The following is a 26139-nucleotide window of genomic DNA, read 5'->3' as shown; positions in this document are numbered from 1 at the left end:
ATTTTCATCATGATCTTTTGAATGGCTTTTGAACTACATGTTTCTAAAAAAAAAAAAAAAGTATACAAAAGTGTATATTGTTACTTTTTAATGCCATTCAATTGTCAATGTTTAGGCCAGTTTGGTGAAACTTGGTAATTTGCATTTCGTGGAGTGGCAGAAGGTGGACATTTCAACCGTTTATCCATCACATGTTGCTACGTATTTCAATTATCCATTATTCTGACTTAACTATATCAATCATTTATGAATTTCTTTCAGCTATTATTCATAACTAGCTAACTTTCAACCATTTTCACATTGCTTTTAGCAAACTGTTTCAACTGTTTCATTATTCTTTGCCAACAATTTAAACCATATTTATCCAATCATGTCCAGCCAACTATTTAAACCATTACTTTGAGCTATCATTTGACTATTCCATTACTGTTAGCTAATTATTAAAACGATTTATCTATTACTTTAGCTAGCTAACTGTTAGCCAAATATTTCAACCTATATATTTCAATCTGTTACTTTTAACTAGCTATTTATTACTTTTAGTTATACCTTTCTCTTTAATTCATTATGCTTACATCCTTACATTCAAACAAAATATGACACTCGTCTCCCAGACGGTCGTCATTACAAAGGTTGCAGATCCTCTGGTTTCTATCCAGCCTTTTATATCTTCCAATGAACTTGGGAATCCTGGTGTTGTTCACTCTAAAGTTAGAATTAGCTTGTCTGTACTTTTGGTTTTCATACAACAGATACTTTTCCAGTTTGAGCTCTTGTTTAAATTAAACAGTACCTGTTTAACCTGCAAGACCCGTGGCAACGCATCTGAATTATGCAGGCTGATCAAATAGTTGTACATTATTCAACTGAGTTTAGTTTCTTTACCTTCTTTCAGCCTCCCCCAGTAGTCAATAATTCTCTTTTTAACTGTGACACAGAGTGGGTATCTTCCCAGCTCCCCATAGACCATGTCCTTGCAGGTTGTCATTTTAACTTTTACAGTGTACTTAAGAAATTTGAGGTAGTTTTTCCAATATATCTATTTTTTCAAACCCCCACACTTCACATGCATACAACATAACTGGTGTGACTAACTTGTCGGAAAGATCTAGTGTGATATCTACAGGTAAATCAAATTTTCCACATTTACAGAGAGTACAAACATTGCATGGGAGGCTTGCTTCTGCAGCTCCAGGTAATCTTAAATGAACCGTAATAATTCATAATGACACCGAGATATTTAAAGCAGTGGACAAGCTCTAAATTTTCTCCATTGCATACAACTTTAGTTTGATAATATCAGCTTTTCTGCAACCAAAAACTGTGAATTTCCATTTCTCACAGAAATCACACATATGGTCTATTGCTTTCTGTAACCCTTCTGTTGTTGTGGACATGATAAATGTTTCATCCACGTACATCAGTTCTATAAGCTGGATATAAATACCTATCAGGTCATTAAAATTAATAGGCTGATAGCCATTCTGTAGTAGATAGTCCTTTAAGTCTTTGATAAATAATGCAAACAACAATAGCGATACATTTTCCCCCTGTCTAACTCCTGCTAGGCTTACAAAAACTCAGATTTAATACCATTAACAAATACACATGATTTGATGTTTTTGTACATATTCATTAGGAATTTACCATTAATAACCATTTATCTATTATTTCGATCATTTATCTATTACTTCTAGCTAACTATTTCAACTATTTATCTATTACCCTGAGCTAAATCATTTATCTATTACTCTATTTAAACCATAGTTATCCATTACTTCTGGGTAACTATTTCAATTGTTTATAGAATTACTCTTAACCATTTCAACCATTACTTTTAGCTATTTTTTGGCTATTCCATTACTGTTAGCTAACTATTTCAACCGTTTATCCATTACTTTTAGCTAGCTAACTGTTAGCTAACTATTTCAACTGTTTATCCATTACTTTTAGCTAGCTAACTGTTAGCTGACTATTTCAACTGTTTATCCATTACCTTTAGCTAGCTAACTGTTAGCTGACTATTTCAACCATTTATCTATTACTTTTAGCTAGAAATTTCAAGTGTTTACTTTTAACAATTGCAACCATTACTTGTTATTTCAGCCATTTATCTATTATCTTTAACTATTTCAACAATTTATTACTTCTAACTATTTGAACCATTTATCTATTACTTTTAGCTAACTAAGGATCGTGATCATACAAATTTGTAATCATATTTGTGTGTTTAATATCCTCTTTAGCACAGATATCTTGCAATCTGTCCATGTATACCTGTTAACTATAGCAACCCCTGATGGGCTACAAGTACCCTGATTTGGTGTTCACCGCCCTATTTGCACAGAGTCTTGACACAACCCCCATCTGTGATGGTTTTCAGGTATATTCATTTATTTTAAAATGGAAACTTCAACTGTCTAAGTTAGGAGATAATGGTGGTGCCTGAAACCTGTGATTAAAGTTGTCATCCACACTCTTAATTGGGATAATTCCCACTTACTGAAATGAGTGAAATAAAACTATCGCTCTTTTTTTGCTGAAGTTGAAGAGCTCCAATTTTAGAATCACTAATTTAAAGCTTTGTGCTTCTCTTTAAAAAGAAGCCAAATTAGTTTTTATCTTTCACACTTTCACTTTTGTTCTCACAAAATGCTGGAAAGAAGCTCGTCTTTTTCTCACACGACTTGGCCCCTGTCGGCCTCTTGAGTTTCATGCGGATATATTTTTTGCCTGGACACAAAGAGATGGAGGGATTAAGGACATTGAGAAACCTTTCAGAAACCACAGCTCCCCGGAGAGCCGCTTGAATCAGGGAGGCTGAGAGACCAGAGAGTGGAGGGGGGAAAAAAAGCAATGAGAAAGACAATTGGTCCCATAACCTTCTGGTTTTAAGTGAGCGAGCATTAGCCTGCTTTCATTCTGTAACACAACACACACATACCTCTTTCTCACAAGGACACAACTTAATTATAACTTAAAGTGCCTCAGGTCCGTTCTATTGTCATCTTATTGACTTAATTTTTCATTCACGATATTACACTGCTTTATATCTCCTTTGGGAACGTTGCTGTCTCTGCTCTCCACTTTTGTTCTCTCTTTGCCATCTCGATAGTTTTCACTTGTGAGATATTTTCAGCTGATGTGGAACTCATAAGAGGAAATCTCATTTGGTGTAAATCTTTACCTTTTTATCTATGTCTTTCTTTAAACTGCATTTATCCTTGTCAGATCCTTTACTTAAGCACAAGTACCAATACCATAATGTAAAAACACTTTGTTACAGGTAAAAGTCCTGCATTTAAAACCCTACATAAGTAAAAGTACTCGTTTTGCAGAAAATCGGGCTTTGACTGATATGTTGAATAAATTTAACAAACTACATTATTCATACTGCTTTGTGAGGGTCACAAGATAAATCTTAGGGGTCGAAAGATGATAGATTGGGTAGGAAAGAAGAAAAAACAAAAGTTCTGCTACATAAATTTGCATTCATTTTTCAGAACTTTTTCTTTAATCTTTGTGTTTTTGTGAAATATTGGAGAGTTTTACCTCAAACTGTTATTTATTTGAAACCATGCCAGAGGAGACTTCTCTGGTGGAACTGCTAACAACTCATAGACATCTGAAACATGACAAGAAGACACAAATACGCTCTGATTTTTTTGTAAGGGTGCACAAGCCGAACATTTTTGGATCTACTGGTTTCATTTTTAACAATGCATTGTAATTTTTTAATGTAAGATTTTAATATGAAACATAACTAAAGCTGTCAAATAAATGTAGTGGAGTAAAAAGTACAATATTTCCTTCTGAAATGTAGTAGAGTAGAAGTATCAAGTAGCATAAAATGAAAATAGTCAAGTAAAATACCTTAAAATTACACTTAAGTACAGTAGTTAGTTAAATTCCACCACTGATCCTTGTACAACAACCGATGTAGGTATTGCAACTATTATCACAGACAAGGCTTTTTGCACATCATTTAATATACGTCACAGCAGTTGAGAAAGCTTTTGCTCATTGCTATATGGCTGATTAGGATAATTATTTTTCTACCAGCATGACTGGATTCTTTGAAAACGAAGCAATGAAACAAATCCAGTGTCTGAATAGTAACTGCTTTTGCATCATCCACAGCTTTCATTTTGGATGCTATATTACATTTTGAGGCCAAAATTCAGAGAGAATTTGGTATTAAGAGAAACTGCAGCCTAATAAACAGAATATGTGACGAGGTTAAATTAGAGCTGGCCCAAATTATATCATAATATTAGGAATATTTTTCAGAATTGAATGTATATCCTGTGGTGGAAAATATATTTCACTTAAGCAAAAAGAGCACATTGTAGAAATGCATTCAAAATTTAACTAAAACTTTAGTAAAAGTAAAGAAGTATTACATAGCAGCAAAATATGCAGCGGTGTTATATTACCATATTTTGTATTGGTGTATCATATATTATCAGTTTAGTATTGCTGATGTATTAATATTTAAGCAGCATTTTAATATTGTAGCTGCTTCAAGTGGAGCTAATTTTAACTACTTTATATACTGTTTTACAATGCATTACTTTAAAAACTCATCATTGGTTTTATGTGTGTAAAATAACTGTAGATGTCAAATAAATCTGGTGGAGTTGAAGTGTAAAGTAGCATAAAATGGAAATACTCATGTAAAGTACAAGTACCTCAAAATTATACTTACTTGAGTCATTGCATTATTTCCATCATTGTAGTATATGACAATATGACAAATGTTGGCAAAACATACAATAATGATGTTCAATGCAAATACTTGTGTTCCAATGAAAAACAAAACAACGAAGCATTTCATTAGTTTTTAATTAGAATTTTCTCAGTTGGAGTCAATAATTTGGACAACAGAGTATTGTAAAACGATAACACATTATGATTATACTATTCCACAGAAAGTCAATTTATAATACAATTCATTCTCCCAGCCCTGGGCTGAATACTATATAATTATGATTACATAACAGATTATTAGATAATTACTTGACGCTGCATTAAATAGATGTGTTTAGTTTCCAATATGTTTTTAGATCAGCAGTGATATACATATCCAACAGGGTGCAGCTCAAAGAAAGATGAATAGAATCTTTACAGGAAAACTATGTTCACATCTTTATTAGACATCAGGTAACTCCATTTGGACCCTCAGTGTATTTTATTCAGGTCTTCAGCTGTTTCAATGATGTTTAGTCCCATGATTACGTTGAAAGTAAGCTGATATGCTTCTAACAGTCCAATAATCTGCCTATACTGTGCCACAACGCACCTGAACTCCTCCTGTTTGTCCAAACATTATTCAAGCTCAAATTCTAGTAGAGATCTTTTTTCATTATCTGGAATTTTATTACAATAACACCCCTTCAGCTTCTCCTCAGTTTTTAACTATATTCATCCTTATGTCCTTGCACATTGGCTGCCGCCCAATTCTAACATTAATTTTAATATATAATAGCAGAAACCCAGATAGTTCAAGTGAATGGTTCTCTGTCTATGTCCCCTGTCAGAGTAATCATAAAGATAGGGGATGACTCTGTGATAGTCAAGCGATGAGGAACAGAGCAGAATTTGTCAGTTGGTGCAATCAGACCTTCCTACAAGTGGACATTTCTAAGACCAAAGAGATGCCCATCAGTCTACAGTCGTCTACTTTTCTTGCTCCAACTTCCATTAAAGAGGAGCCTGTGACTGCGGTCCAGCTTTACAAATATTCACTATTTGATTTTATTATCAAAAAGGCAAAAAACCAAGATTAGTCTTCTTAATTCTAGCAGAGATCTAAGAACTTTCAAACATACCGAATATATGCAGCCATAAAAATCATAGTCTCACTCAGAGGAATCATATACTGTCAATATGCAGATTATGATACTATCAGAGTGGAATAAGATGATTTTTAAAACTACTTAATGGGACTCTACAGATTTTTTATTGATGCCACCTGCCACCTGTCATTTTCTTCCCTCTTCCATCTCTGCTTCCTTATATGTATAACTAAGCTCAACCCAGTCAAACTAAACGATTTTCAGCTGCTCCACAGACGCACACACTCTCCGCATGTGTCTCGTACACACTCGCAGAGCTCCTCTTGCACAGCGTCAGTGAATATTGCAACAGGAAAAAAAAAGGCAGCGCCTTGCTAAAGCCTTGATCCCTCTTACTTCTAACAGGATTTGACCCATAAGACCTGGAGCATGACCCTCATCTGCTGCAATACCATCATCCTGTTTAACATACACTCTCACTATTGTCCTCCTGTCTCACACACACATCACATGCACACACACCTACACACACACATATTTAAGGTCCCAAACGTAGAATGGCACTCAAAACACACACACACATATGCACATTTTAGGGCCTGAAACCATCACCACTACCCTCCTTCCCATCCTCCCACATATATATATACACACTCACACATGCACCCACTGTGCTGTGTGATGTAACACTGCTTAATTTTATGCATAACACACAACCTGATGGATCCAGTTCAATGTAAATTGCGCACAACCGCTCCTGGCGCCACAAAGAAAGAGGAGAGAAATAAGGAGATGACAAGAGTTGGAGGATGGAGACAGGAGGATGATGGAGAGCCGGTGTTTTGGCAGTGTTGGTGGTGGTGGTGAGGGGACAGGGGATGGGGGGGGTTAACACGCTGCAAGACGATGATATGATTGAGTGAGTGAGAAAGGGATGAAGGGGGAAAGAGAGAAGCAAGGAGGATGAGAGGATGCGGGGAGAAGAAGGAGAGGAGAGATTGAGCAGGCAGCTAAGCACCAGATTAAACTCTGTGGTCGTCAGCTGTAAAACAAACAGTCCTTTTAGCAGGGATCAAATCCCGACTTAACCCCCCCTCCTCCTCCTCCTCCTCCTCCTCTCTCCTCATCTTCTATCCACACGCAAACACACACACACACACACACACACACACACAGTTCGTCACAGAGGAGATAATGCTGCTCGGTGAAGGAGAGGAGGGAAAAAAAAAAAAAAAAAGAGGATGACAATCTCGGTGGAAAGCAAATTCCCGTCCCGATTTTGTGTGCCGCTACCTAAATTGCCCCTCAGGGAATGTGAAGTCTTATTATATCCAGGCAGAATCCTTCATTATATTTGTTTTGTTTTTTTCTTCCCCCTTCACAGCTTCTGTTTGGTGATAGACTGGGCTAATATCTGGCACAGAAACACTGGAGAAGTAAATAAGGCAAAGGAGAGGGCTTTCTTCTTACATTTCTGCGTTACATCTTTACAGTACCGTTCCCCTGACGACGACGCTCGCCTCGATACCCATCCCGTTTGTTTAAATCTCTCTCTCCGCCATCTGCTTTCTGGATGCTGCCTGGGCGGCTCCATCAGTCCGAGGGCTCAATTACCAAACTGTCAGCTTTTATACTCACTGTGAGGCCTCTGCTTTGTTGTGTGTGTACATGTCTGAGTGAATCCACAGGCAGCAGTAGTGTCTTTCATCGTGGTTGTGTGTGTGTGTGTGTGTGTGTTTGTGTGTGTGCTCTTCTATTTCTATCTCATTTGAGGTTTGAGAGTGATGGTATTTTGTCCTCACTTGCAGCTCTCACTTCTTCAGATGGATGTTTTTGACAGTTGAAGCACCTGAAAACTGTTCACAAATCGATCTCCACTCATGGTCCACTTTTACTCGCTCGTTCTGGAGCTTTTGACTGTGTCATGCGATCCTCATCAACACTAAATAACAAAGTGCATTTTGTTTGTTTGACCCACACACAAAAATTAATCTAAAAATGATAATATGTGGCTTAAGTAGGGATACGTGCTGTAACTATCGCTTGACAAACAAACAAACAACAGTTTATCCATCTGCTCAACATTTAGCAGCTCTCCTCTGGTTACCTAGCAACCTCTCTCTGATTCTGTGAAATAACTGCACTTCCACTAAAACTACCACTTGGCATTTTTCCATCTCGGTTTTGGTTAATTAGTGAGCTTCAGACGTGTTAATAGGCATATTTTTGATCTTTGGACCGCTGCTTCCTGTCTTTACGCTAACCTAAGCTAAACTAACCATCCTCGCTCTAGCTTCATACCCCAAACAAACGAACACAAGAGTGGTGTTGATCTTTTCATCTCAGCAAGAAGGTGAATATACTTAACTCAATGTTCAAATCTGTCTTAAAACAACAGTCAGGAGCCCAGATGAACATTGAAACAGGTTTAATCATTCCTCCTGTTCATACTGACCATTAGATGATCCCTTCATAATGCACTTATAATATAAGTGATGGGCGATGAAATCCACAGTCCTCCTAATGAACCTCCTGATAGTATTAGGATTCAGCCATCCAAATGAGTCAAATCAAGTAGATATCTTTCAATGTTAGTCCCTCTTTTTGTTACTATACTTCCACTGCAGCTTAACAGGGAAACACAAAGAGGGAATTTGATGCTAAAAAGACTGTAAATGTGTCAGATATCCACTTGATATGACTAACTCAGACTGCTGAAGCCTCATATAGCTTCAGATAAACTTTTAAATGCATTTTTGAACATAAATGACTGTGTGGACACTAGATTTTGGCCCCCATCACTTACATTGAAAGCATATTTGAAGGGGATCTTTTAACAGCCAGTATGAACATGAAGAATGATTACAGCGAGGAAAACCTCCTTCAGTGTCCATATGGGCACCTGACTGCTGTTTTAAGACACACTTGAAAAATCGTGAACCTGTCCTCAAAGGGCCTTTAAGACTTTAGAGTTAATGTTAGAATTAAGGTTTTTATGAGTTAGTTTTATCTGACCATTCACTGAAGCTTGCTGTATTTTTTAAAATATTTGCAGCCTCATTTAACAGAATGAGTTGTGTAATCAATCTCAGTGAACATTAAATCAGATTTTTTTTTTCTCCTCAGAGTACTGTCGTTGTTACATCGCAAGATAGTTTGTCTACATTATGATACCTCCCTACGGTGACATAAATGACAAAAAATGAATGCACACCGACATTAACTCTGATGGATTATACAAGTAGTTAAGTAGTCAAATAAATTTCAAGCATCTGCTAATTGATTTTCACACCATATGGAAAATTTATGGCATTGACACACTGCAGCAAAATCATCACCAGTTATATAAAGTATCGTTGATGTGTAATAAATGGGCTAAACATGCAAAATCACATATTTGGCCTTTTAAGGTTATAGTTGATGCATCATTGCAACAAATGTCCTCACATGTATATATGTGCTTGTGTGTTTGTGTGTGTGTGTGTGTGTGTGTTTGGTTTCAGGCTTTTTGCATGTGACCCAGGGTCCCCAGGCTGCTAAAAGCACAACATTCAACTCAATTAGCGGCATGCATAATTGATAGCTGTCTGGGAGAGTATTTGTATTTACACTGGAATTAAAAGCCTCCGGTGTCAGCTATCGCATCTGAGGGACGATAAGTGTGTGTGCATGTGTGTGTGTGTGTGTGTGTGTGTGTGTGTGCGTGCGCATGCTAAGGTGGGATGTATAGGGATATATGTATAAGCCTAAATGGATTGCTACTCTGAGCTTCTCTTTCTGTCTCCTTTTCTGCTGCAGAGAAAACCAAATCACAGCTAATCCACCTACAAACACAGCAGCACATTACGCTGTTTGAGTTAAGCAGTCAAGAACTATCTTTTAACCCTTTTATCACTGAAATCACCTTGTAAAACATAGATTACAATATTTCTGTTATTCTATGACATAGATATCTTACTTTGAGAGATATAGACAGGAGACTCTACAAAGCAATTTAGCAAAAATAAGCCAAAGTCCTCAAGTGTTAAAGTAATAGTTTGACATTTTGGGAAAAATGCTCACTGAGGTTGCCAGGCAACCAGCTGAGACTCCAGGAAGCTATGGGTGATTTATGGCAGGTCACTCGACACTTTTGATAAGTGTCGCTCAAAAGAAATTAAAGAGTCGTGCAACGTTTTCAATTCATGCTTCGGTGAAAGGTTTCAGTTGTCTCCATGGTAACCAGATGCTATCCTCCAGCCAGCTTATTTAGTTACATTATATCATCCTGACAGAGACTAATTACACAAGGATGCTACAAGCTATCTAAAGTTACAGACCAAAATATTAATGACGAAGTTCAGTGAAAAGTACAATTTCCATGGCAACGTTAGTAACACTACCCAATCACATTGTGCGACCATAGAGTGACACTTATCAAAAGTGTTGAACGACCTGCCATAAATTAGCCTTTACTGCTTACTTTTGTTTTTAATACGGATTAAACAAAGAAGATCAAACGTGTTCAGTAATGAGTTTTATAGGTGTTGTTAGGTGGATGGAGCTTGGCTAGCTGTTTCCAACTGTTTCCAGTCTTTATGCTAAGCTACGCTAACCAGCCGCTGGTGAGTGGTACGGTGGTCACGGCAAGAAAGCAAATAAATGTTTTTCCCAAAATGTGAAACAATTTCTGTAAATGTTGTCTGAACATAAGCAGCAGCAGTACAATAACTTAAAGTTTAAATAAAATTGTCTAAAACTGGAGAGAAAAAAAAAGTGTTTAATTTAAACCAGGAACCTTCAAATCAGAGTCAGGATCAGAATAATCTTTACTGGCAAAGTATGTTTCTACATACAAGGAATTTGACTCCAATTAACTTTTATACCAGGCCTGTTTCTGATTAATGTGTTTTCAAATTTTAATTTCCTCTTAAAAAACAGAGGGAATTATTCTGGTTTTATGTCTTCATGTAAAAAAAAAATAGAAGACATAATTAGAAATAGTATTATTAGTTCCAGTGTCAGCAACTCAAATGTACATATACTTTTTAAAAAGTCATTTAAATTTAGTTACTCATATGTGTACTTTTAAATCCATTTTGTCTCATCTAACATATAATTTTTAGATTTTCTTTAAGAATCTTGCACCTTTTATGGATACGTGGAAAAGCCAACTACTTTTATATGTAACATTGCAGGATTCTGAATTGAAAAAAAATATTTAAATGCCCATTTTGAGCTTCCATACCCAAAATTATAAAGAGAAGCATTTTCTCTTCCACGGTTGTTAATTTAAACGACCATCAATGGTAGAAAAACTAATGATATCTTCTCTAACTCTACAGAATTTGAGCATAATGGGGCTTTTAAACCATTTTTAGTACTTCTAGTGTCGTAGGCTGTAGGAATTTCACTTGAGTGAGACAAGTACTTGAGACTCAAGTACTTATGGGACCGCTAGCAGGACGTGTGCTCGAGCAAAATGTGTCACCGCTCGCTCCACCTCTAACAGCCTCCTGAGCCTGCGTGGTTGAGTATTGAACAGCCTGTTGACCTTGGCCAAAGTCACTCCCCGTCAAGTGAAAAAGCGTATTGAGTTCATCACCTATTTGATTCAGAGGAGGAGAAAACCTCCAGTCACCTTCACTCAGCTCAATCATATCTTCCCTTTTGGCTCACTCTAATACGCTTCTATCCTGACATGGAGGAAAAATACCTTCACCTATTTCCTTCTATCTTATTACTTTTTTTCTCTCTCGCTCTCTCTTTTGCTTGTGCTTCTTTCTTCCTTGATGCCTCTTTCTTTTCAGACCTGACCCCAACTCTCTCTCTGCTTGTAATGATGGTGATCTAAGCTTAATTTACTGCCCCTATTCACTCCCGGTAATCGCAGCGGTTGACCTACACTCATTTCTGCTTGCATGTACAAACAACTCCTAACGCATCCCAAGTAGGGCTGCTGCAAATACGGATCATTTTAACTCTCGGTTAATCTCAGTCAGTTTCTAGTTGTTTACTCTATAAAATGTCAGGAAAAAGTGTGAAAGGTCCTTCACAAGTCCCCAGAGACAAAGGTTACATTTATAAATTGCAAGGATTTATTCAGTTTGCAATGATATACAACAAACTGTCACATTTAAGACAGATTTAACGACTAATGAATCATAAATTTAGAGCTAAAACAACTAGATGATTATTAATTTAGTCGACCGACAGAAGATTAAACAGCTAAAACCATTTTTTGAGCAAAACTGCCAAATATTCTTGGATTTCAGTGCTTCAAATGTGATAATTTGCTATTTTTCTTTTCAACATATGGTAGTAAACTGAGCTCTTTTCATTTTGGACTGATGAAACAGGGAATTTGAAGAGCATTTTTCACAATTTTCTGACATTTTAAACAGAAAACGACTGATTGATTAATGAATTTATCAAAATTGTTGTGGATTAATTGACTAATTGTTAAAAAAACTACTTCCAAGGAAAGTATTTCTTTTTTGTCTGCTTGTTTTTTCTTGATGCTTTGAGATTTGTCATTTTTAAGGAGCTGAGATACTTTTAAAATCCTACTTGTTTTAACGTCTTTGAGTATTTCAAGGTGATCGGCATTAGATGGTTTAGTTTTGACCTAGTCTACCTAATTCTGGGATGGGGGAGAGAGGGAGGGATGTTGTAGAGGGGAGAGAGGGGATGGGTGTGTGCAGTGTAATGTGTGTGCGTGTGTGTGTATGTGTGTGTGTGTGTGTAGGGGGGGGGGGGGGTGTTGTGATGAGATAGAGGGTTTAAGATTCGGTCCATCCATCCTTCAGTCCTCCCAGACTTGAAGTCTGCCGGCAGACAAACTAATCATTGTTATTCATCCAACAAAACTCTGCTGCTCGCCTTTTCCTCTCCGGCTCCAATCAAGGTAACAAGAGCAATTGAATTACTACACTAACATACGAGTCTTTCATTCGCATTAGTGATGGAGAATTTGTATAAGTGATTAGTTCAATTAGATCTGTAAGTTGTCTTCTTTTAGAAATTCCCTCTCTGTTGACCTTTTGTGCTTGAGGCGTGATGATTTGAACTTATTATTTTTGATTGTAGTATTCAGTGTCATGTTCATTTTCTGGCTATCATCAGATTGATGGTGCATTTAGATTTGCATGTTGCACTTCAGACACTTAAAAGCTGATTTCCTTACCCAGTAGAGCAAGCTTTAATTGGTGGTTAACCAACAAAATAACCAATAAAGAGGATGAAATACAAAAATGTCAGAGCCAAAATAACAGAGGGAAGCAATCTACTAGCAATTATATTATATTATATCTTTATTTTATTTCCTCATAATTGTTTTCTGTTTATGTCCTCAGCAATCAGATCATTTTGGAACTTGTTTTAGTCCAAATGCCCCCCCCCCCCCCCCCCCCTACCCCTCCCAAAAGTAAAAATGTCTTTGGCTCAGCTCTCTTTAGTTTCCTGATAATGTCCCTGTGACCCTGCAATGATCATGTGCGAGTGCCAGTGAGGAAATAAAATAAGAGCTAAGGGAAGACATCGTTTTTTTGTTGCTCCAAGATAAGAGGATATTACAGCTTGTGGAAGAGGGCTTATAGGAGAGGAGACATCATTCAGCGGGGGAAAAAGGTTATGTGAAGTACTTCTTGGAGAGATGAGTTTTCAGCCTTCCAGGGAAGATGGTGGGCGTCTGTGCCGCTCCGAATCACCTGGGAAGGTCGTTGCGGCTGTGGGTGGATGATATGTGTGTTTATAGAATGAAATTATAGGGAAATACTAAACACTCCCTGCAGGGCAAATGATGCTTTCACACAGTTACGGTATCGTAAAAGAGCCTGATATGCTACAACTAATTACAAATATTGAATTAGTATGTAATTTTGAGCATATGATGACCTGACAAAGACTTATCAACCATATATTTAGTTACAACTATACTGATATTGGTGCAAAACACAGTGTTTTTTTGTCCTGGATACAAATAAAGTGTCATTAAATTAATCTGTGGGAAGATTATTTAACTGTATAAGTGATATTGAGAGCAGGAGCTGTTGTAATCAGTTACATCTGAGCTATGTTGTGATGGCTAATTTAACGCCACATGACAGCTAATTAATATTTATCTCAAGTAGGGTTTTTGTGGCCCCCTTAAATATCAGTGTGATGATGATCACAGTAATGAAGATACTGAACAGTTTTATCTGTTTTTATTTTGCGGTGTGTTATCAGATGCAGTGCAGCTGTAGCTCTTCCGTCGGACACCTTTCATTACCTTACTGGAGTAGAAGTAAGTGTGTGTATGTGTATGAGAATTCATCTACTGTATTTGTTGTGTGTGTGTGGGTTGTCATTCGTGTGGGAAATCCTGCATGTTTATGTAACGAATTCTATGTATTCATTTGCCCTTTGCAGAGTGAATCTGCATGTGCAGCGACGTGATAAAAATAGATAAAAATAATGAAAAATAAACAGTTAAGACCCCAAAACAAATGCAGATTCCCTCTTGACTAGTCAGCCATTATTCCTGTATGTTGCCCTATTTTGATCTGTGATTTTAGTGCTCCTGTTGGCACAATCAAGTCAGTTTTATTTGCTTAATTCTACTTAAATCGAAGGAGTGGTGTCCAGGTTGTACGGAGGACCAGAGATGACAAGTTTTGTGTATTTCTCATGATCACAAAATAAAATTGTTTTATTAATTATTATGTTGTTGTGCTAAGAAAACTGTATAAATGTCATGCTGTCTTGATATAACATTATATATATACTATTTAGTCATGCAGAACATTTTTCTATGGGGTACACGTTAATCACTGTGGAGCTAATCACTGTTGCAAAGCATCGCGTATCATCACACACTGAATTTCTAGAAATCATTCTCTGTTTAGACATGAGATTGAATATGTTTATCCTGAATTTCAGGTTTGTTTGATGAGCAAACACCAAAAATGAAGGATGCAAAGCAAATTCTACAGTATAATTGTTTTTTAATCTCACATCTAAATGAAGAATAATTTCTAGACACAATGCACAGAGACAAACTTGATCCTCTGTAACATTCTGTGTAATCGTTTTGTGGTCTCAATTTAATAAGCTAAGCTTCATTAAGCTTGAAATTGTTTTCTTATAATCAAGGATTGAAAACAAAGCTTTTTATCTTGAGAGAATTATTTCGTGATCAAGAAAACAAACATGAGAAATTATCACTCATACTGCATCCCGTCCAGCTCATAATAATGTTTTGCATGACATGTCTTGTTGAACAAACTATGTATTACTGTAGCGACTCCTCCAATAAAAAAAAAAAAAACATTAAAATTTTGGGGAGACAGTGGTCAAAATCTGAAAAATAGTCACATACTACAAATAGTTGTACAACCCAATTTAATATTGTATGAGGAATACTAATATTGCAACAGAGGAATACAAATACTGCAACAAATTATGCAGTATCTGCTCTCAGGGAAATGTGTCTGTAGTTAAGAAATGCAATTACGTTACTGTGAGATAGAAGAATTTCCCCAACGATTTGTCAAAATCCAAACACTTTCCAAAATATTGTATGATGTCAAATGAACCAACAAACCATGTAACAAGTGCACAAACAGAAGACTTAATATTTGTTGCATGTTGTTTCCCTCTCTCCCTTCTCATTTCCTATTGACTCAAGGATAAAATTCCCCAAAAGTACTTTAAAAACTGCCACAAATCACAGAGATACATAATTACCCAAAGCATCATTAAACTTCAATGTGCGGTTCCACTGACAAAGCATACACACAAATAAATGAATAAATAGACTTAAACCTGATATAGCCTGATTGTTTTGGCTACTTTTGGTGGTGGTAACAAGCTGTGAACATGATATATCATCACCTTTTAATCTTATATGTTGAACTTGTTAGCAAACAGTTGCTTGCATTTCCACATCCAGGAGTTACAGAGCAACATTATCATTCATTTGGAGCCGTGTTTCTGTCCACCTGATGAATGTAAGTCCAATATTCTCTCTCTTTTATCTCTGTTTTTACTCTCTACCAACTCCTGAGGGAAATATCTGGCTGTTGAGCTGCTAAATGCTCCAATATGTTCACCAGCTTGTTGCTGAACTGTGTCTGTTTGCTGTTTGGTGCTGAGCAGATCGTGTACAGTGGGTTTTTCATTCTTTTTACTTGAAAACAGCTGACTGCTGCAGCCGAAAACGACACTATTAGAGCACTGAGAGTGAACCAAAACAGTAAAGTTGCAGCCGAACAGATAAACAATGATCTGAAACTCGTTATAAAGCTTTGTAAAGCCATGGTGAGCTGCAGAGTTGCTGATAATTCTCTGTAGTTTCATCAATACGGGTCATGCCTCTCACCTTAGACATTGTCATTTGATACATTGTTAATATAAAAATTATAATATTTCATTCATTTTCACTAAACTTCCTCTTCCTCTCATCTCTCCAGCAGTGCTGTTCCCTGACTGGGCCTATAAGCCGGCCTGGTCTCCGGGTTCCAGACAGGTCCAGCTGTGGCACTTCCTGCTGGAGCTGCTGGGGCGCGGCGAGGGCGGGGCCATCGGTTGGGGAGGGGAGTGGGGCGAGTTTGTCATCCGGGACCCCGAGAGGCTCGCCAGGTTGTGGGGGGAGAGGAAGGGTAAACCGCACATGAACTACGACAAGCTCAGCCGGGCGCTCAGGTAATGCAAAATGCACGAGTGAAGCCGACATATTCAGACCTGCACACATAGACACCTACTGGCTGCAGCTCTGTTAAGTGTGAACAAACCCTCCCTCTCTGTGCTGCTTCTCCCTCAGGCTGATGCTGTAAATAAAATGTACTCCTCACCAACATATGTTGTCAAATTAAATTTTTAACATTTAAAATGCCCACAGATGCAACAGATGCCATTTGGGAGGCATTTTTATCTAAAGTGCCCTACAGGAGAATGAGTGCATACCATACACACACACACACACACACACACACACACTTACAGCTCGACATAAACACATACATCCAGTGCAAACAGACACAGTGGGAGTGTAGTTTGACACAGAAAACATTTTATTTCCAGATACTACTACAACAAACGCATCCTGCACAAGACCAAAGGGAAAAGATTCACCTACAAGTTCAACTTCAGCAAACTCATCCTGGTCAACTATCCAGGATACCCACCATCACCACCAGCACCACCAGTACCACCAGCACCACCCAACCATCAGGTCATCACCACGTCTTTACATCTCATGTCACAACTTATAGGACTTCACTGTTTGCTGGGAAATTGCTTTATCATGTTTTTAATCACATAAACTGTAATTTGGCCAATTTCCAAAAACACAATTAGAGTCCTTTAAGAAGAGAAAAACATAATTACCTTAACTGTACTATGTAACATTTTAAAAATGGTCTGACTCATGTAGAGCCAATTACTGGCTGACTTGAATAAAAATCATTACTTAAACGTTATCATTTAATATAGAGGGTTAAAGTTTAGCACATTCACAGCCAAACTAAGGGCTTAGGTTACTTACGTTCCTTTAGAAAGCACCATAATTTAATGATATGACTCATATTTTGTAGGAGTTGGGATTAAGGTTTTGCAAAAGGGAAATCCCTATTTGGAATGAAACTCTTAATAAGATTCAGTATGTTATCATAAAGCTAATATATTTCAATTTAAATTGAGACCACCAGTGTACAAAATATCAAGAACACCTTGCTGGTACTGAGTCTGTCTTAATCATCCCATGATCCTTATATAACTACTACTTCCTGTCATCTTCCTGTATCAGTGCTCTTAATGTTTTGTGCACACATCATCTCAAAAAAAAAAAAAATACATGTTTCCATTTCAATCATCCTCCAATCTCATCCTCCATCCGTCCCTCGTCCATCCTCCAGCTGGTCCAGAGCGGCCCTCTTCCCTTCCCTCTCCTCCCCGCTGAGAGTGGCCTTCCTCTGTGTGGAGGAGCAGGGTCAGTGATGGACAGAGGTAAGGACACACACTCAGGAGTGATTTCCCCCATACAGCGACATGTAAATAGTCTCTCAGTCAGCCATCGTAATGAGATTTCTGTCGCATTCAGTGTCAACATCCCCCCAAAAAAACACCTATTTTAGGAGATACACCTCTAAGTTATGTGTCCAATAAGAGCACTAATTGTAGTAAGACTACTCTTTGCTGTGAAAATATTGGGGAAACACTGAGTGAGAGCCAATCACTTCTCCATTTTCCTCATATTCATTCAGTTTGACATCATCACATAACCTTCACTTATATGCGTGGATGTCACATATTTCCAAACCGCTCAAGTTCCTTTTAGTTCAAGTCACAAGAAAGCTGCCTCGTTTCTTTAACTCCTTGTATTTCAAGGTGAAGCAGGATCTCGGTGATGGGGAATAATGCAAAGATACAGTTCGATCTTGACCTTGAAGGCAAATTTGGGGTTTTCTTAAAACTGTGAAAAGGGTTTTTTTTTTAGATTTAACAGCAAACAGCTACTCTGCACCTTGAAATCTGTAATACTGCAAGTTTACTAGTCAGAATTGATTACATTATTAGTTGGAACCCCATTGTCTGAATACTATAATTATGCCGTTTTAATGAAATGAGAGTAATAGATATTTAATCCATGATATAATGTCAAATGTGTCTTAAAACAACAGTCAGGCGCCCAAATGAACACTGAAACTGTTTTTTCTTGCTGTGATGATTCCTCCTGTTCATACCTGCCATTAGAAGATCCTTTCATAATGTGCTTACTAATGTAAGTGATGGGGGCAAAATCCACAGTCTTCAAAAAGTGTATTTAAAAGTCTATCTGAAGCTAATACGAAGTGTCAGCCGTCTGAGTTAGTCAAATAAAGAGGATATCTTACACAGTTACAGTCTTTTTTTAGCATAAAATTCCCTCTTTGTGTCTTGATGGACAGTTTTTCCCCGCTCAGCCGCAGCTGAAGGATTGTAACAAAAAGAGGGAATTTGGCACTAAACAGACTTTAACCACAGCCGAAGCTTCATATTAGCTTTAAATAAACTTTTAAATACGTTTTTGCATGGAAGGAGGACTGTGTGCATTATGAAGGGATCTTTTAATAGTCAGTATGAACAGGAGGAATGATTACAGCAAGAATAAAACACATGTCAGTGTTCATTTAGGCACCTGACTGTTGTTTTAGGACAGACTTGAAAAATTGTGAACACGTCCTTTAATTCAAAAAAATTCCACTTACTAGTATTTTCCTTCCTCAGAAGAGTTTGTTAAACTGTCAAGAAAATATCTTTGTTGTTCCAAGATCAAGAATGTACTTTCACACCTGATAATTCTTTTCTTCTATTTTTATTTGATCACTTTTGTCATAATAATATCAAATATGTGAAAGTTACACTATGCAGCATCAGCTAACAAGGTGACTTGATATGAGATCAATCAATGTTTCAAGTTCATTCTGGAAAATTGTTTTGTTATATTAATGTATGAATATTGATAAATGAATATATATCCGAGCTCCTGTTGTCTATTCCCGTCTCAGAAACATCATGAAGAAGTTCCTTTGTACTTGACGTGACTCTTTCTCTCTGTTTCAGCGGTCCAGCCTGTGCCTCACCCCCTCTTGCTTCCGTGCTGCCTCCCTAAGCCGATCCCAACGCCGCGGCTCCTCCAGGGCCCCTTCCCCTTCATCTCCTCCCCTGCACGTCCAGGGGCCAGCCTGAGGGAGCTGGAGTCCGGCCTCCCGCCTCTCGCCTCGGCCCTCCACGTCGCCTGGCCACACAAAAGCCCCACAGAGTGGGATCTGAACCACATCAGTCGAAGCCTGTTTGGTGGAGTGAAGCAGACTGAAAGAGAGAGAGGAGAGGAGAGAGGGGAATGATGAACACATGGTGAAGAGAGAGTGAAGAATAGGAACAAACCACAACAGATGGACTGTTTTCCCTCCACAAATCCCTCAAACATTCACTCTCTTTGTGTTTTTTTTTTAGCTCATTGTACAATAGTTTATTATTCCTCGCCTGTGATTCAAAATGCACAGACTTCGTATTTATTGAGTCGGACCATGTTATGTTTTACTTTTGGATAGAAGTACTGAGAAATCTGCTTTTCTTATGTCAGCTCTTTATGCCACAGTAGGGGAATTGCACTTGTAAACAATTAACAACATGGCACTTGTGTTTGGGTGAATAAAGCAGTGCACTCAAGTTGTATTATTCAGCTGTTTGTCATGCATTCTTCCCGCCTACTTCAGCATTCATGAAAATAACAAGAGCCGCATAAATGATGCATTCAAACAGACACTGTGAAATTTTCATGAAAGGAGCCTTCATGTCTTCTTAGCAGCATCAGGACCAGCCGCTGCCATTTGCAGCTACCACTCCGACGCAGCAGGTGGCGGTAGCGAGTTTGACGTCCTACAAAGCTTTTAGAGATTTTCCCGGGAGAAAGTCAGAGCTGAGACGTGAAAAAAGGAGAGAGATGCCACTCTGTCGATTTTTTTCGGGTACCATCATCCTACATATGCTACCGGTTTACTGAAATTAAAACATATAACACTATATGTATTTTCAAATAAACCTTGTAATGTCTTATCACATTATCTATATGTTTTTCTTAACTTACCTCAGACTTACTGTTTGCTTATTAATCATTTTTGTGATTTTAATGCTATTTAATTGTCATATAGATAGCTACATATGATATGTCACTGTTATTTGTCAGTATTACCGAAATAGAAACAGAAATAACTTACAGTTGCTCTTTTAACATAGGTGAAAAAAACTGTTGTGTGGTATTTAACACTGTTTCTCATTATTAACATGTTAACTGTCGCCCCTTTTCATCATACAAAGTCAATCAATCAACAGTAGATGTAAAGGATGGGTTCACAGTTTTTTAAGTCTGTCTTAAAACTATAGTCAGGTGCACAAATGAACACTGAAATAGATTTTTCTTACTATAATCATTCCTCTTGTTCATACTGGTCATTAGAAGATCTCTTCATAATGCACTTATAATCTAAGTGATGGGGGCCAAACATGTATTACGTTTATCTGAAACTAATGTGTAGCATCATCATCTTAAGACAAACTTGAAATACTGTGAACCTATCCTTTACCTACCAACCTTTAACAATCTTCCCAGAACAGCACTTATGTATTTTAGAGGCCACCAGGAAAAACGGGTCTGGTTTTTGTCTTACGAGTGACTCCACTTCTCTTTTTGACGATCTTTGAGTGACATGTCATTTTGGCGCCGAATATTCCAAGTGTTTTGTCATTCTGCAGCGCGGGAGTTGCTGTTTTTGTATGTGTGTGTGTGGATGTGGCATCTTGTCCTGTAATTTAACTATTAGTCTAAGTTCAGTGTCGGGTGAAGGAAAGAGTTTGACGACAACATGCAGCGGAGCATCGCGTAAGTGACGAGGAAATGTTTTCTGTGTCGCTTGCTAGTGATGGAGTAGCATTAGCTTGGTGACGTCTGAGTATAAGTTACGTTAGCCTTAACTAACCCGGTTAACTGTATTGTAAGTTGTGTTTAGGGGTCTTAAAGTGCTTCTAGAGGGGGTTTAACCCTATAACGTGTAGCTGAATTACAGTGTAACTGCGCTAATTGTACGTTAGCATTAGCATGATCTAGTTTAGATTGTAACGTCTGATATTGATAAACTCAACTAAACAGTGGAGTCAAACGCCATAACTCCTCTTAATTCAGTTACTGACTTATCACCAAGCTACCAGCATACTAACCTAAAGTTACACACAAGTCAGCTTAAAGGCTGAGTTCACAGTTTTTCCAAGTCTGTCTTAAAACAACAGTCATGTGCTCACATGAACATAGAAACAGGTTTTTCTTGTTCTAATCATTCCTCCTGTTCATAGTAACCATAAGAAGATCCCTTCATGATGCTCTTACAATGTAAGTGATGGAAGACAAAATCCACAGTCCTTCTCCTGTGCAAAAATGTATTTAAAAGTTTATCTTAAGTTAATATGAAGCTCCAGTCATCCAAATGAGTCAAATCAAGTAGATATCTTTCAGCCTTACAATGTTTTTAGTGTCAAAGTCTCTCTCTTTATTACTATACTTCCACCACAGCTCAACAGGGAAACACTGTCCAGGCAGGGTAGGAAATTAACTTTTTTTGACCTCATGAAATATGTTTGGTGGCATTTTGGCTACTTTCCATTTATGGTATTTTTTTCAAGTGATGGGTTGTATCTTAGTTTAATGTTGCACTCCAGACCAATATTCAGTGACTCCTCTTAAAAAAAAAAGTGAAGGTAGCAGCCAAGCTTGTAATGCTGGAACATCTAATGCAGTTACGTAACAATGTCAGAGTTCAACATGTCAACAACATTGCTGTCTGTCTCTCCTCTGCTGCGCTGCACGCACACGGAGGGCTCAGCCCCGCCTGCGCTGCGAAATAGTAGAAGAGAGGAGATAAGCAGCAAGTAGACGACCATAAATGACAGCAAAACGCAGCAGAGACTGTTTTTTATTTATGTTATTTACCACATTTATGTGCACTCGTTTAATTTCAGCTCAGTGTGAGAGTCTCTGTTATGTTTTGCTGTCATTTATGGTCGCGCTGCGCTGCTCTCTGTGGTTCATTGTGTGTTTGCTGCACACACAGGAGAGACAGTGAACCAGGTCATGTACTCGAATTGCAAAGATGACAATTGATATATATATATATATTTTGATTGACAAGTTTTCCCCAATACAGCACCAATGGTTTACAACATTCACCATCTCTACCATAAAGAATATACTTATTATATCTATCTATATATATCTTTTTAATATGTAGACTAATTAACATCAGACCTTTTCTCCTTATTGACAAGACCCTTAGAATAACCTTTCATACTGTTGAACTGATTAACGGTTGAAGCTCTCAGACTCTACTCTCTGAGTGTTTCTCCACTCCGCAGAAACGCTGCCGGACTGGTTAACAGCTGTGTGCCATCATTCATCCTCTCCTCTGTCTTCCTCCCTCCGCCGCTGCCGGTCAGACTCGCTGCTGTAGGTACTGATGGTAGAGAGGCGGAACGGGCTGGTGTCAGCCTCAAGTCTACAAGAATTCAACTCATTTTCAGATATTTAGCTCATTAGACTGGCTCGTTACATATAATGAATGTAAGTTTTGAGCTCTTAACAGTTCGCTATTAACATAACAAGCTCTGGACGTCTGTAAAGTACAGCGTCTGTGGATGAGAGGGGGAGCGGGAGTCGACTGCTGGAAGTCAAAGATGTGGTATTTAAGTTTATGTTCTGCTTGTCCAACAGTTGTTTGATAAATTGCTCGTACCGTCTCCCTAACTGCCGGATTTTGTTGCACTCACGGCTGCGAGCAGTCGTAGTCGACTCTCATAAAGTAAAACCTAAAGTCCGTTTCATCCTGTCTGCTGTGGCCTCTCTGCTCTGCTCTGCTCTGCTCTGCTCTGCTCTGCTGTGTGTGTGTGTGTGTGTGTGTGTGTGTGTGTGTGTGTGTGTGTGTGTGTGTGTGTGTGTGTGTGTGTGTGAGTGTGTGTGTGTGTGTGTGTTAAGCTCAGCCCTGCCCTCGTACATACAGGCACAGAGGAGAGAGAGAGAGACGGAGAGGCAAAACTCCCATCCTCTCTCCACCAGCTCCAGTCAGCTGCTGGAAGCGCGTGTGGTTTGCGTTCGTCGTGATTATCATGTACAATGTGAGAATTTTAGCAGTCGCTTCATCATTTAGCAGTAGCGCTGCACCGCCGGTGAAAGTATATAGAGAGGAAACACTGCACTTCGCAAAAACGTATTAAGTCTTAACGGTTTATTTTACAAGGGCATTGAAAGGCCCCCGTCATCCCAAATCCAAGGGCCCATTAATTTCCGACCCTGGTCTGCGGAAACACAAAGAGGGAATTTAATACTAAAAAAAAACTGTAAATGTGGCAGATATCCACTTGATATGACTCACTCAGACTGCTAAGGCCTCATTGAAGCTTCAGATAAACCTTTAGCATAAATTCCCTTTAGGCTCCTGACTGTTGTTTTAAGACAGACTTGAAAAACTGAACTCATCCTTTTTATTTGTCATTGTCAAGCAGGTACAATATGTAAAGACCGTATTACTGTTTGTCACAGACGTCAAGCTCGCTGCTGCCCATCAGGTCAGCATTATCTTCCTTTTAACTGCTTTTTTTTTTCTCCCATTAGATCCTTTTTTCAGCCCAAGAGCAAGGACAAGGATATTCAGAAAAAAAACAGTGACGAACCAGTGAAAAAGTAAGATTTTCCTTTCACACAAGAGGTCGATGCCATTCAGTAGTTTATTATACATGTCTGATGGAGAGGTGCTCTGTAGAGATCCTTTCTACAACAAAAAAAATCTTCTATGAAGAGGGTCTGAAGGAGAAAACCTTGTCTGTTTGTGTTGAAGTGGCAGCTGCTGGCACTTAAGAAGTTAAAAAGGCATGACTAAACTCATTGGCGGTGGCACGGTCTGTTTGAAGAACTGAGAAATCTGTAGTCCTTTCTTGTAAGGTTATTTTACTCGCCTTACCTGCCTTTTGTTTTACTAAAATAATCAGAGAAATAACGGTGTAGGTATTAGTGAACCACACCAGTGCATCAGCTAACGTTGTAACATATTTTTTTTTTTGTACTGGAACCCCGCTGACAGTCTGAGTATGTGCAATTATCTTTATATTACGCCGAGGCTTGGCTCTCTGTTGCTCAGCAAAACGTTTTGTGGCCAGCAGTTATTATCCAGAGAGAGGTAACAACTTTTTGTTTCTGATCTCTGAGCCGCTTTGATGATGGAGCTCATCATTTCTAGACTATATCATCTTTTAAAGTATGTCTTAAACTGCCTTTAATAGGCTTGTCTTTATGTAACGATCTTTTCATCACTGCTTTGACCTCTCTTTTATGACTCTTGCCTTGAATTTTTATGTCATAGCTGTTTTTTATTGCATTTGCTATTGACTTGAATCCCTTTTTGAATACTTAATATAGCACCTCATGGCTTTGCCTCTGAACGGCATCATATAAATGAAAATTATGGCTTTTTTTATTTATTTGCGTGGCACGGTGCCGTAACCGTGTCGCCTTCGCTCATCTCCAGGCCGGTCAAAAGCCCTCTCAAGGTGCAGAACGGGGTCCAGGAAGTCGATTCGCCCGTCAAGAAGGTCGCCAAGCGCAGCCGTCAAATCCTGGACAGCGATGACGATGAGGCACCGGTCGTTAAAGAGCAAGTCGCTACCAAGGGACAAGTAGACAAAGGAGCCCCCGGTAAAAAAGAAAAGGTAGAAATGCAACTAACACTTCTTAATTGAGACTTCAGAGTTGATTTGAAACCACATGTTCAACACAAACACTGGATTTTCTCAGTGGCGTTTGTGTAAAAAAGACACACATACTTTATATAGCGTAGTCTTGCTTTTGAATCGTCACAGTATAAAGATATAAACCCATAAACTGCCTTTTTTTTTTTTTTACTGCATTTTTTTCATTGCACGGTGAAAACATCAGTGAATAAGTGTCACCTATTACATGCTCTAAATCCACATTGTAAGCTGCACAAGCTGAGTCTAATAAGACTGTTAGAGCTCCTGTAGGCGTATCAGTGCCTATTGTTTATTCAACGGTGGGAGAAAAAAAACACTGTCGCACAAAGGCACACGATTGTACAGTGAATCACAATATTGAACGCATTTGTCAATATAAGCAACGTAATGGAAAAGACCTGATTATTGGTTTTGGCTGTTGCTCAAACACCTGTTTGATAAATACTTCTCTTAACTGCCCCCGTTGATTTTAGTTTGTAATATCTCGGGGGAATTATTCATTATTTGATCATTGAGCGAAGAGTCTGTGACACAGTTGTGAAGTCTGTCAGCATGAGCCACCCTGCGTCACTTTGATATGATTACAATTATGAAATTGTTTTTATTGTTTTTGTGATTTGGAGCTGTTGTACTGGTGGTCACAGAGCAGCTCCACCAGGGATAAATGTAGGGCTGCATCTAATAATTATTTTCATTGTGATTAATTTGTAGTTCATAAAATGTTTTAACAAAAAAAACAGAACTAGCAGCATTTTGCTTGAAAATTTCCTGCATATGCATTGATTGACTGAATTGTTACATGCTTACATGCTGTTCAGGTCAAATTTGACCCATTTTTACATTTGAGAGCAGTAAAAGATGCAATCCTGTAAATCTGAAATTGCTTATTTGTTGCAGCTGATACACATTTTTGTACATATTCCTGGGTAAATTTGACCCCTATTTATTCAAAAACCCAAAATTTTCATTCTTCACATTCAATAAAACGCATTGAAACCATTGTGGCTGTTAAGTCCTCCGGTTTTAGGTAACATAGGACTGTAATATAATG

General features: G+C 38.1%; 2 protein-coding genes across 4 annotated transcripts in view; both read left to right on the top strand.

Moving 5' to 3' along the window:
- The first annotated feature begins 1076 nt into the window (after positions 1-1076).
- Positions 1077-20000, top strand: LOC121909116 (ETS domain-containing transcription factor ERF-like). Of its 3 annotated transcripts, none has more exons than XM_042429538.1 (6): positions 1077-1126; positions 14007-14064; positions 16232-16463; positions 16842-16992; positions 17675-17765; positions 19362-20000. In XM_042429538.1, exons 2-6 carry the CDS (start codon positions 14007-14009, stop codon positions 19643-19645), a joined length of 816 nt encoding a protein of 271 aa, XP_042285472.1. In that variant the 5' UTR covers positions 1077-1126; the 3' UTR covers positions 19646-20000. The 3 variants fall into 3 exon arrangements, with proteins under 3 accessions (XP_042285472.1, XP_042285471.1, XP_042285470.1); XM_042429537.1 differs by lacking the exon at positions 1077-1126 and adding an exon at positions 1153-1195 and having other exon boundaries at positions 16235-16463; XM_042429536.1 differs by lacking the exon at positions 1077-1126 and adding an exon at positions 1153-1195.
- A 1003-nt stretch (positions 20001-21003) lies between these two features.
- lig1 (ligase I, DNA, ATP-dependent) overlaps positions 21004-26139 on the top strand; it is a 53932-nt gene continuing 48796 nt past the window's right edge. Inside the window, exons 1-3 of the mRNA XM_042428570.1 lie at positions 21004-21180; positions 23956-24024; positions 24866-25046. Coding sequence (XP_042284504.1) covers positions 21164-21180; positions 23956-24024; positions 24866-25046 — 267 coding nt within the window. The 5' untranslated portion in view covers positions 21004-21163. The remainder of the gene's footprint in view (positions 21181-23955; positions 24025-24865; positions 25047-26139) is intronic.

The sequence above is a fragment of the Thunnus maccoyii genome, chromosome 12 (assembly GCF_910596095.1).
Source record: "Thunnus maccoyii chromosome 12, fThuMac1.1, whole genome shotgun sequence".
NCBI lineage: Eukaryota > Metazoa > Chordata > Actinopteri > Scombriformes > Scombridae > Thunnus > Thunnus maccoyii.
This window is presented reverse-complemented; position numbering and strand designations above follow the sequence as displayed.

Bases quoted from the DNA above. Each gene is read 5' to 3' on its own strand.
- LOC121909116 (XM_042429536.1), top strand. From the start codon at position 1,169: ATGGGAGGCTTGCTTCTGCAGCTCCAG. The intron at 14,065-16,231 runs GTAAGTGTGTGT...TCATCTCTCCAG, and splicing joins ATTACCTTACTGGAGTAGAA to CAGTGCTGTTCCCTGACTGG. The intron at 16,464-16,841 runs GTAATGCAAAAT...TTTTATTTCCAG, and splicing joins AAGCTCAGCCGGGCGCTCAG to ATACTACTACAACAAACGCA.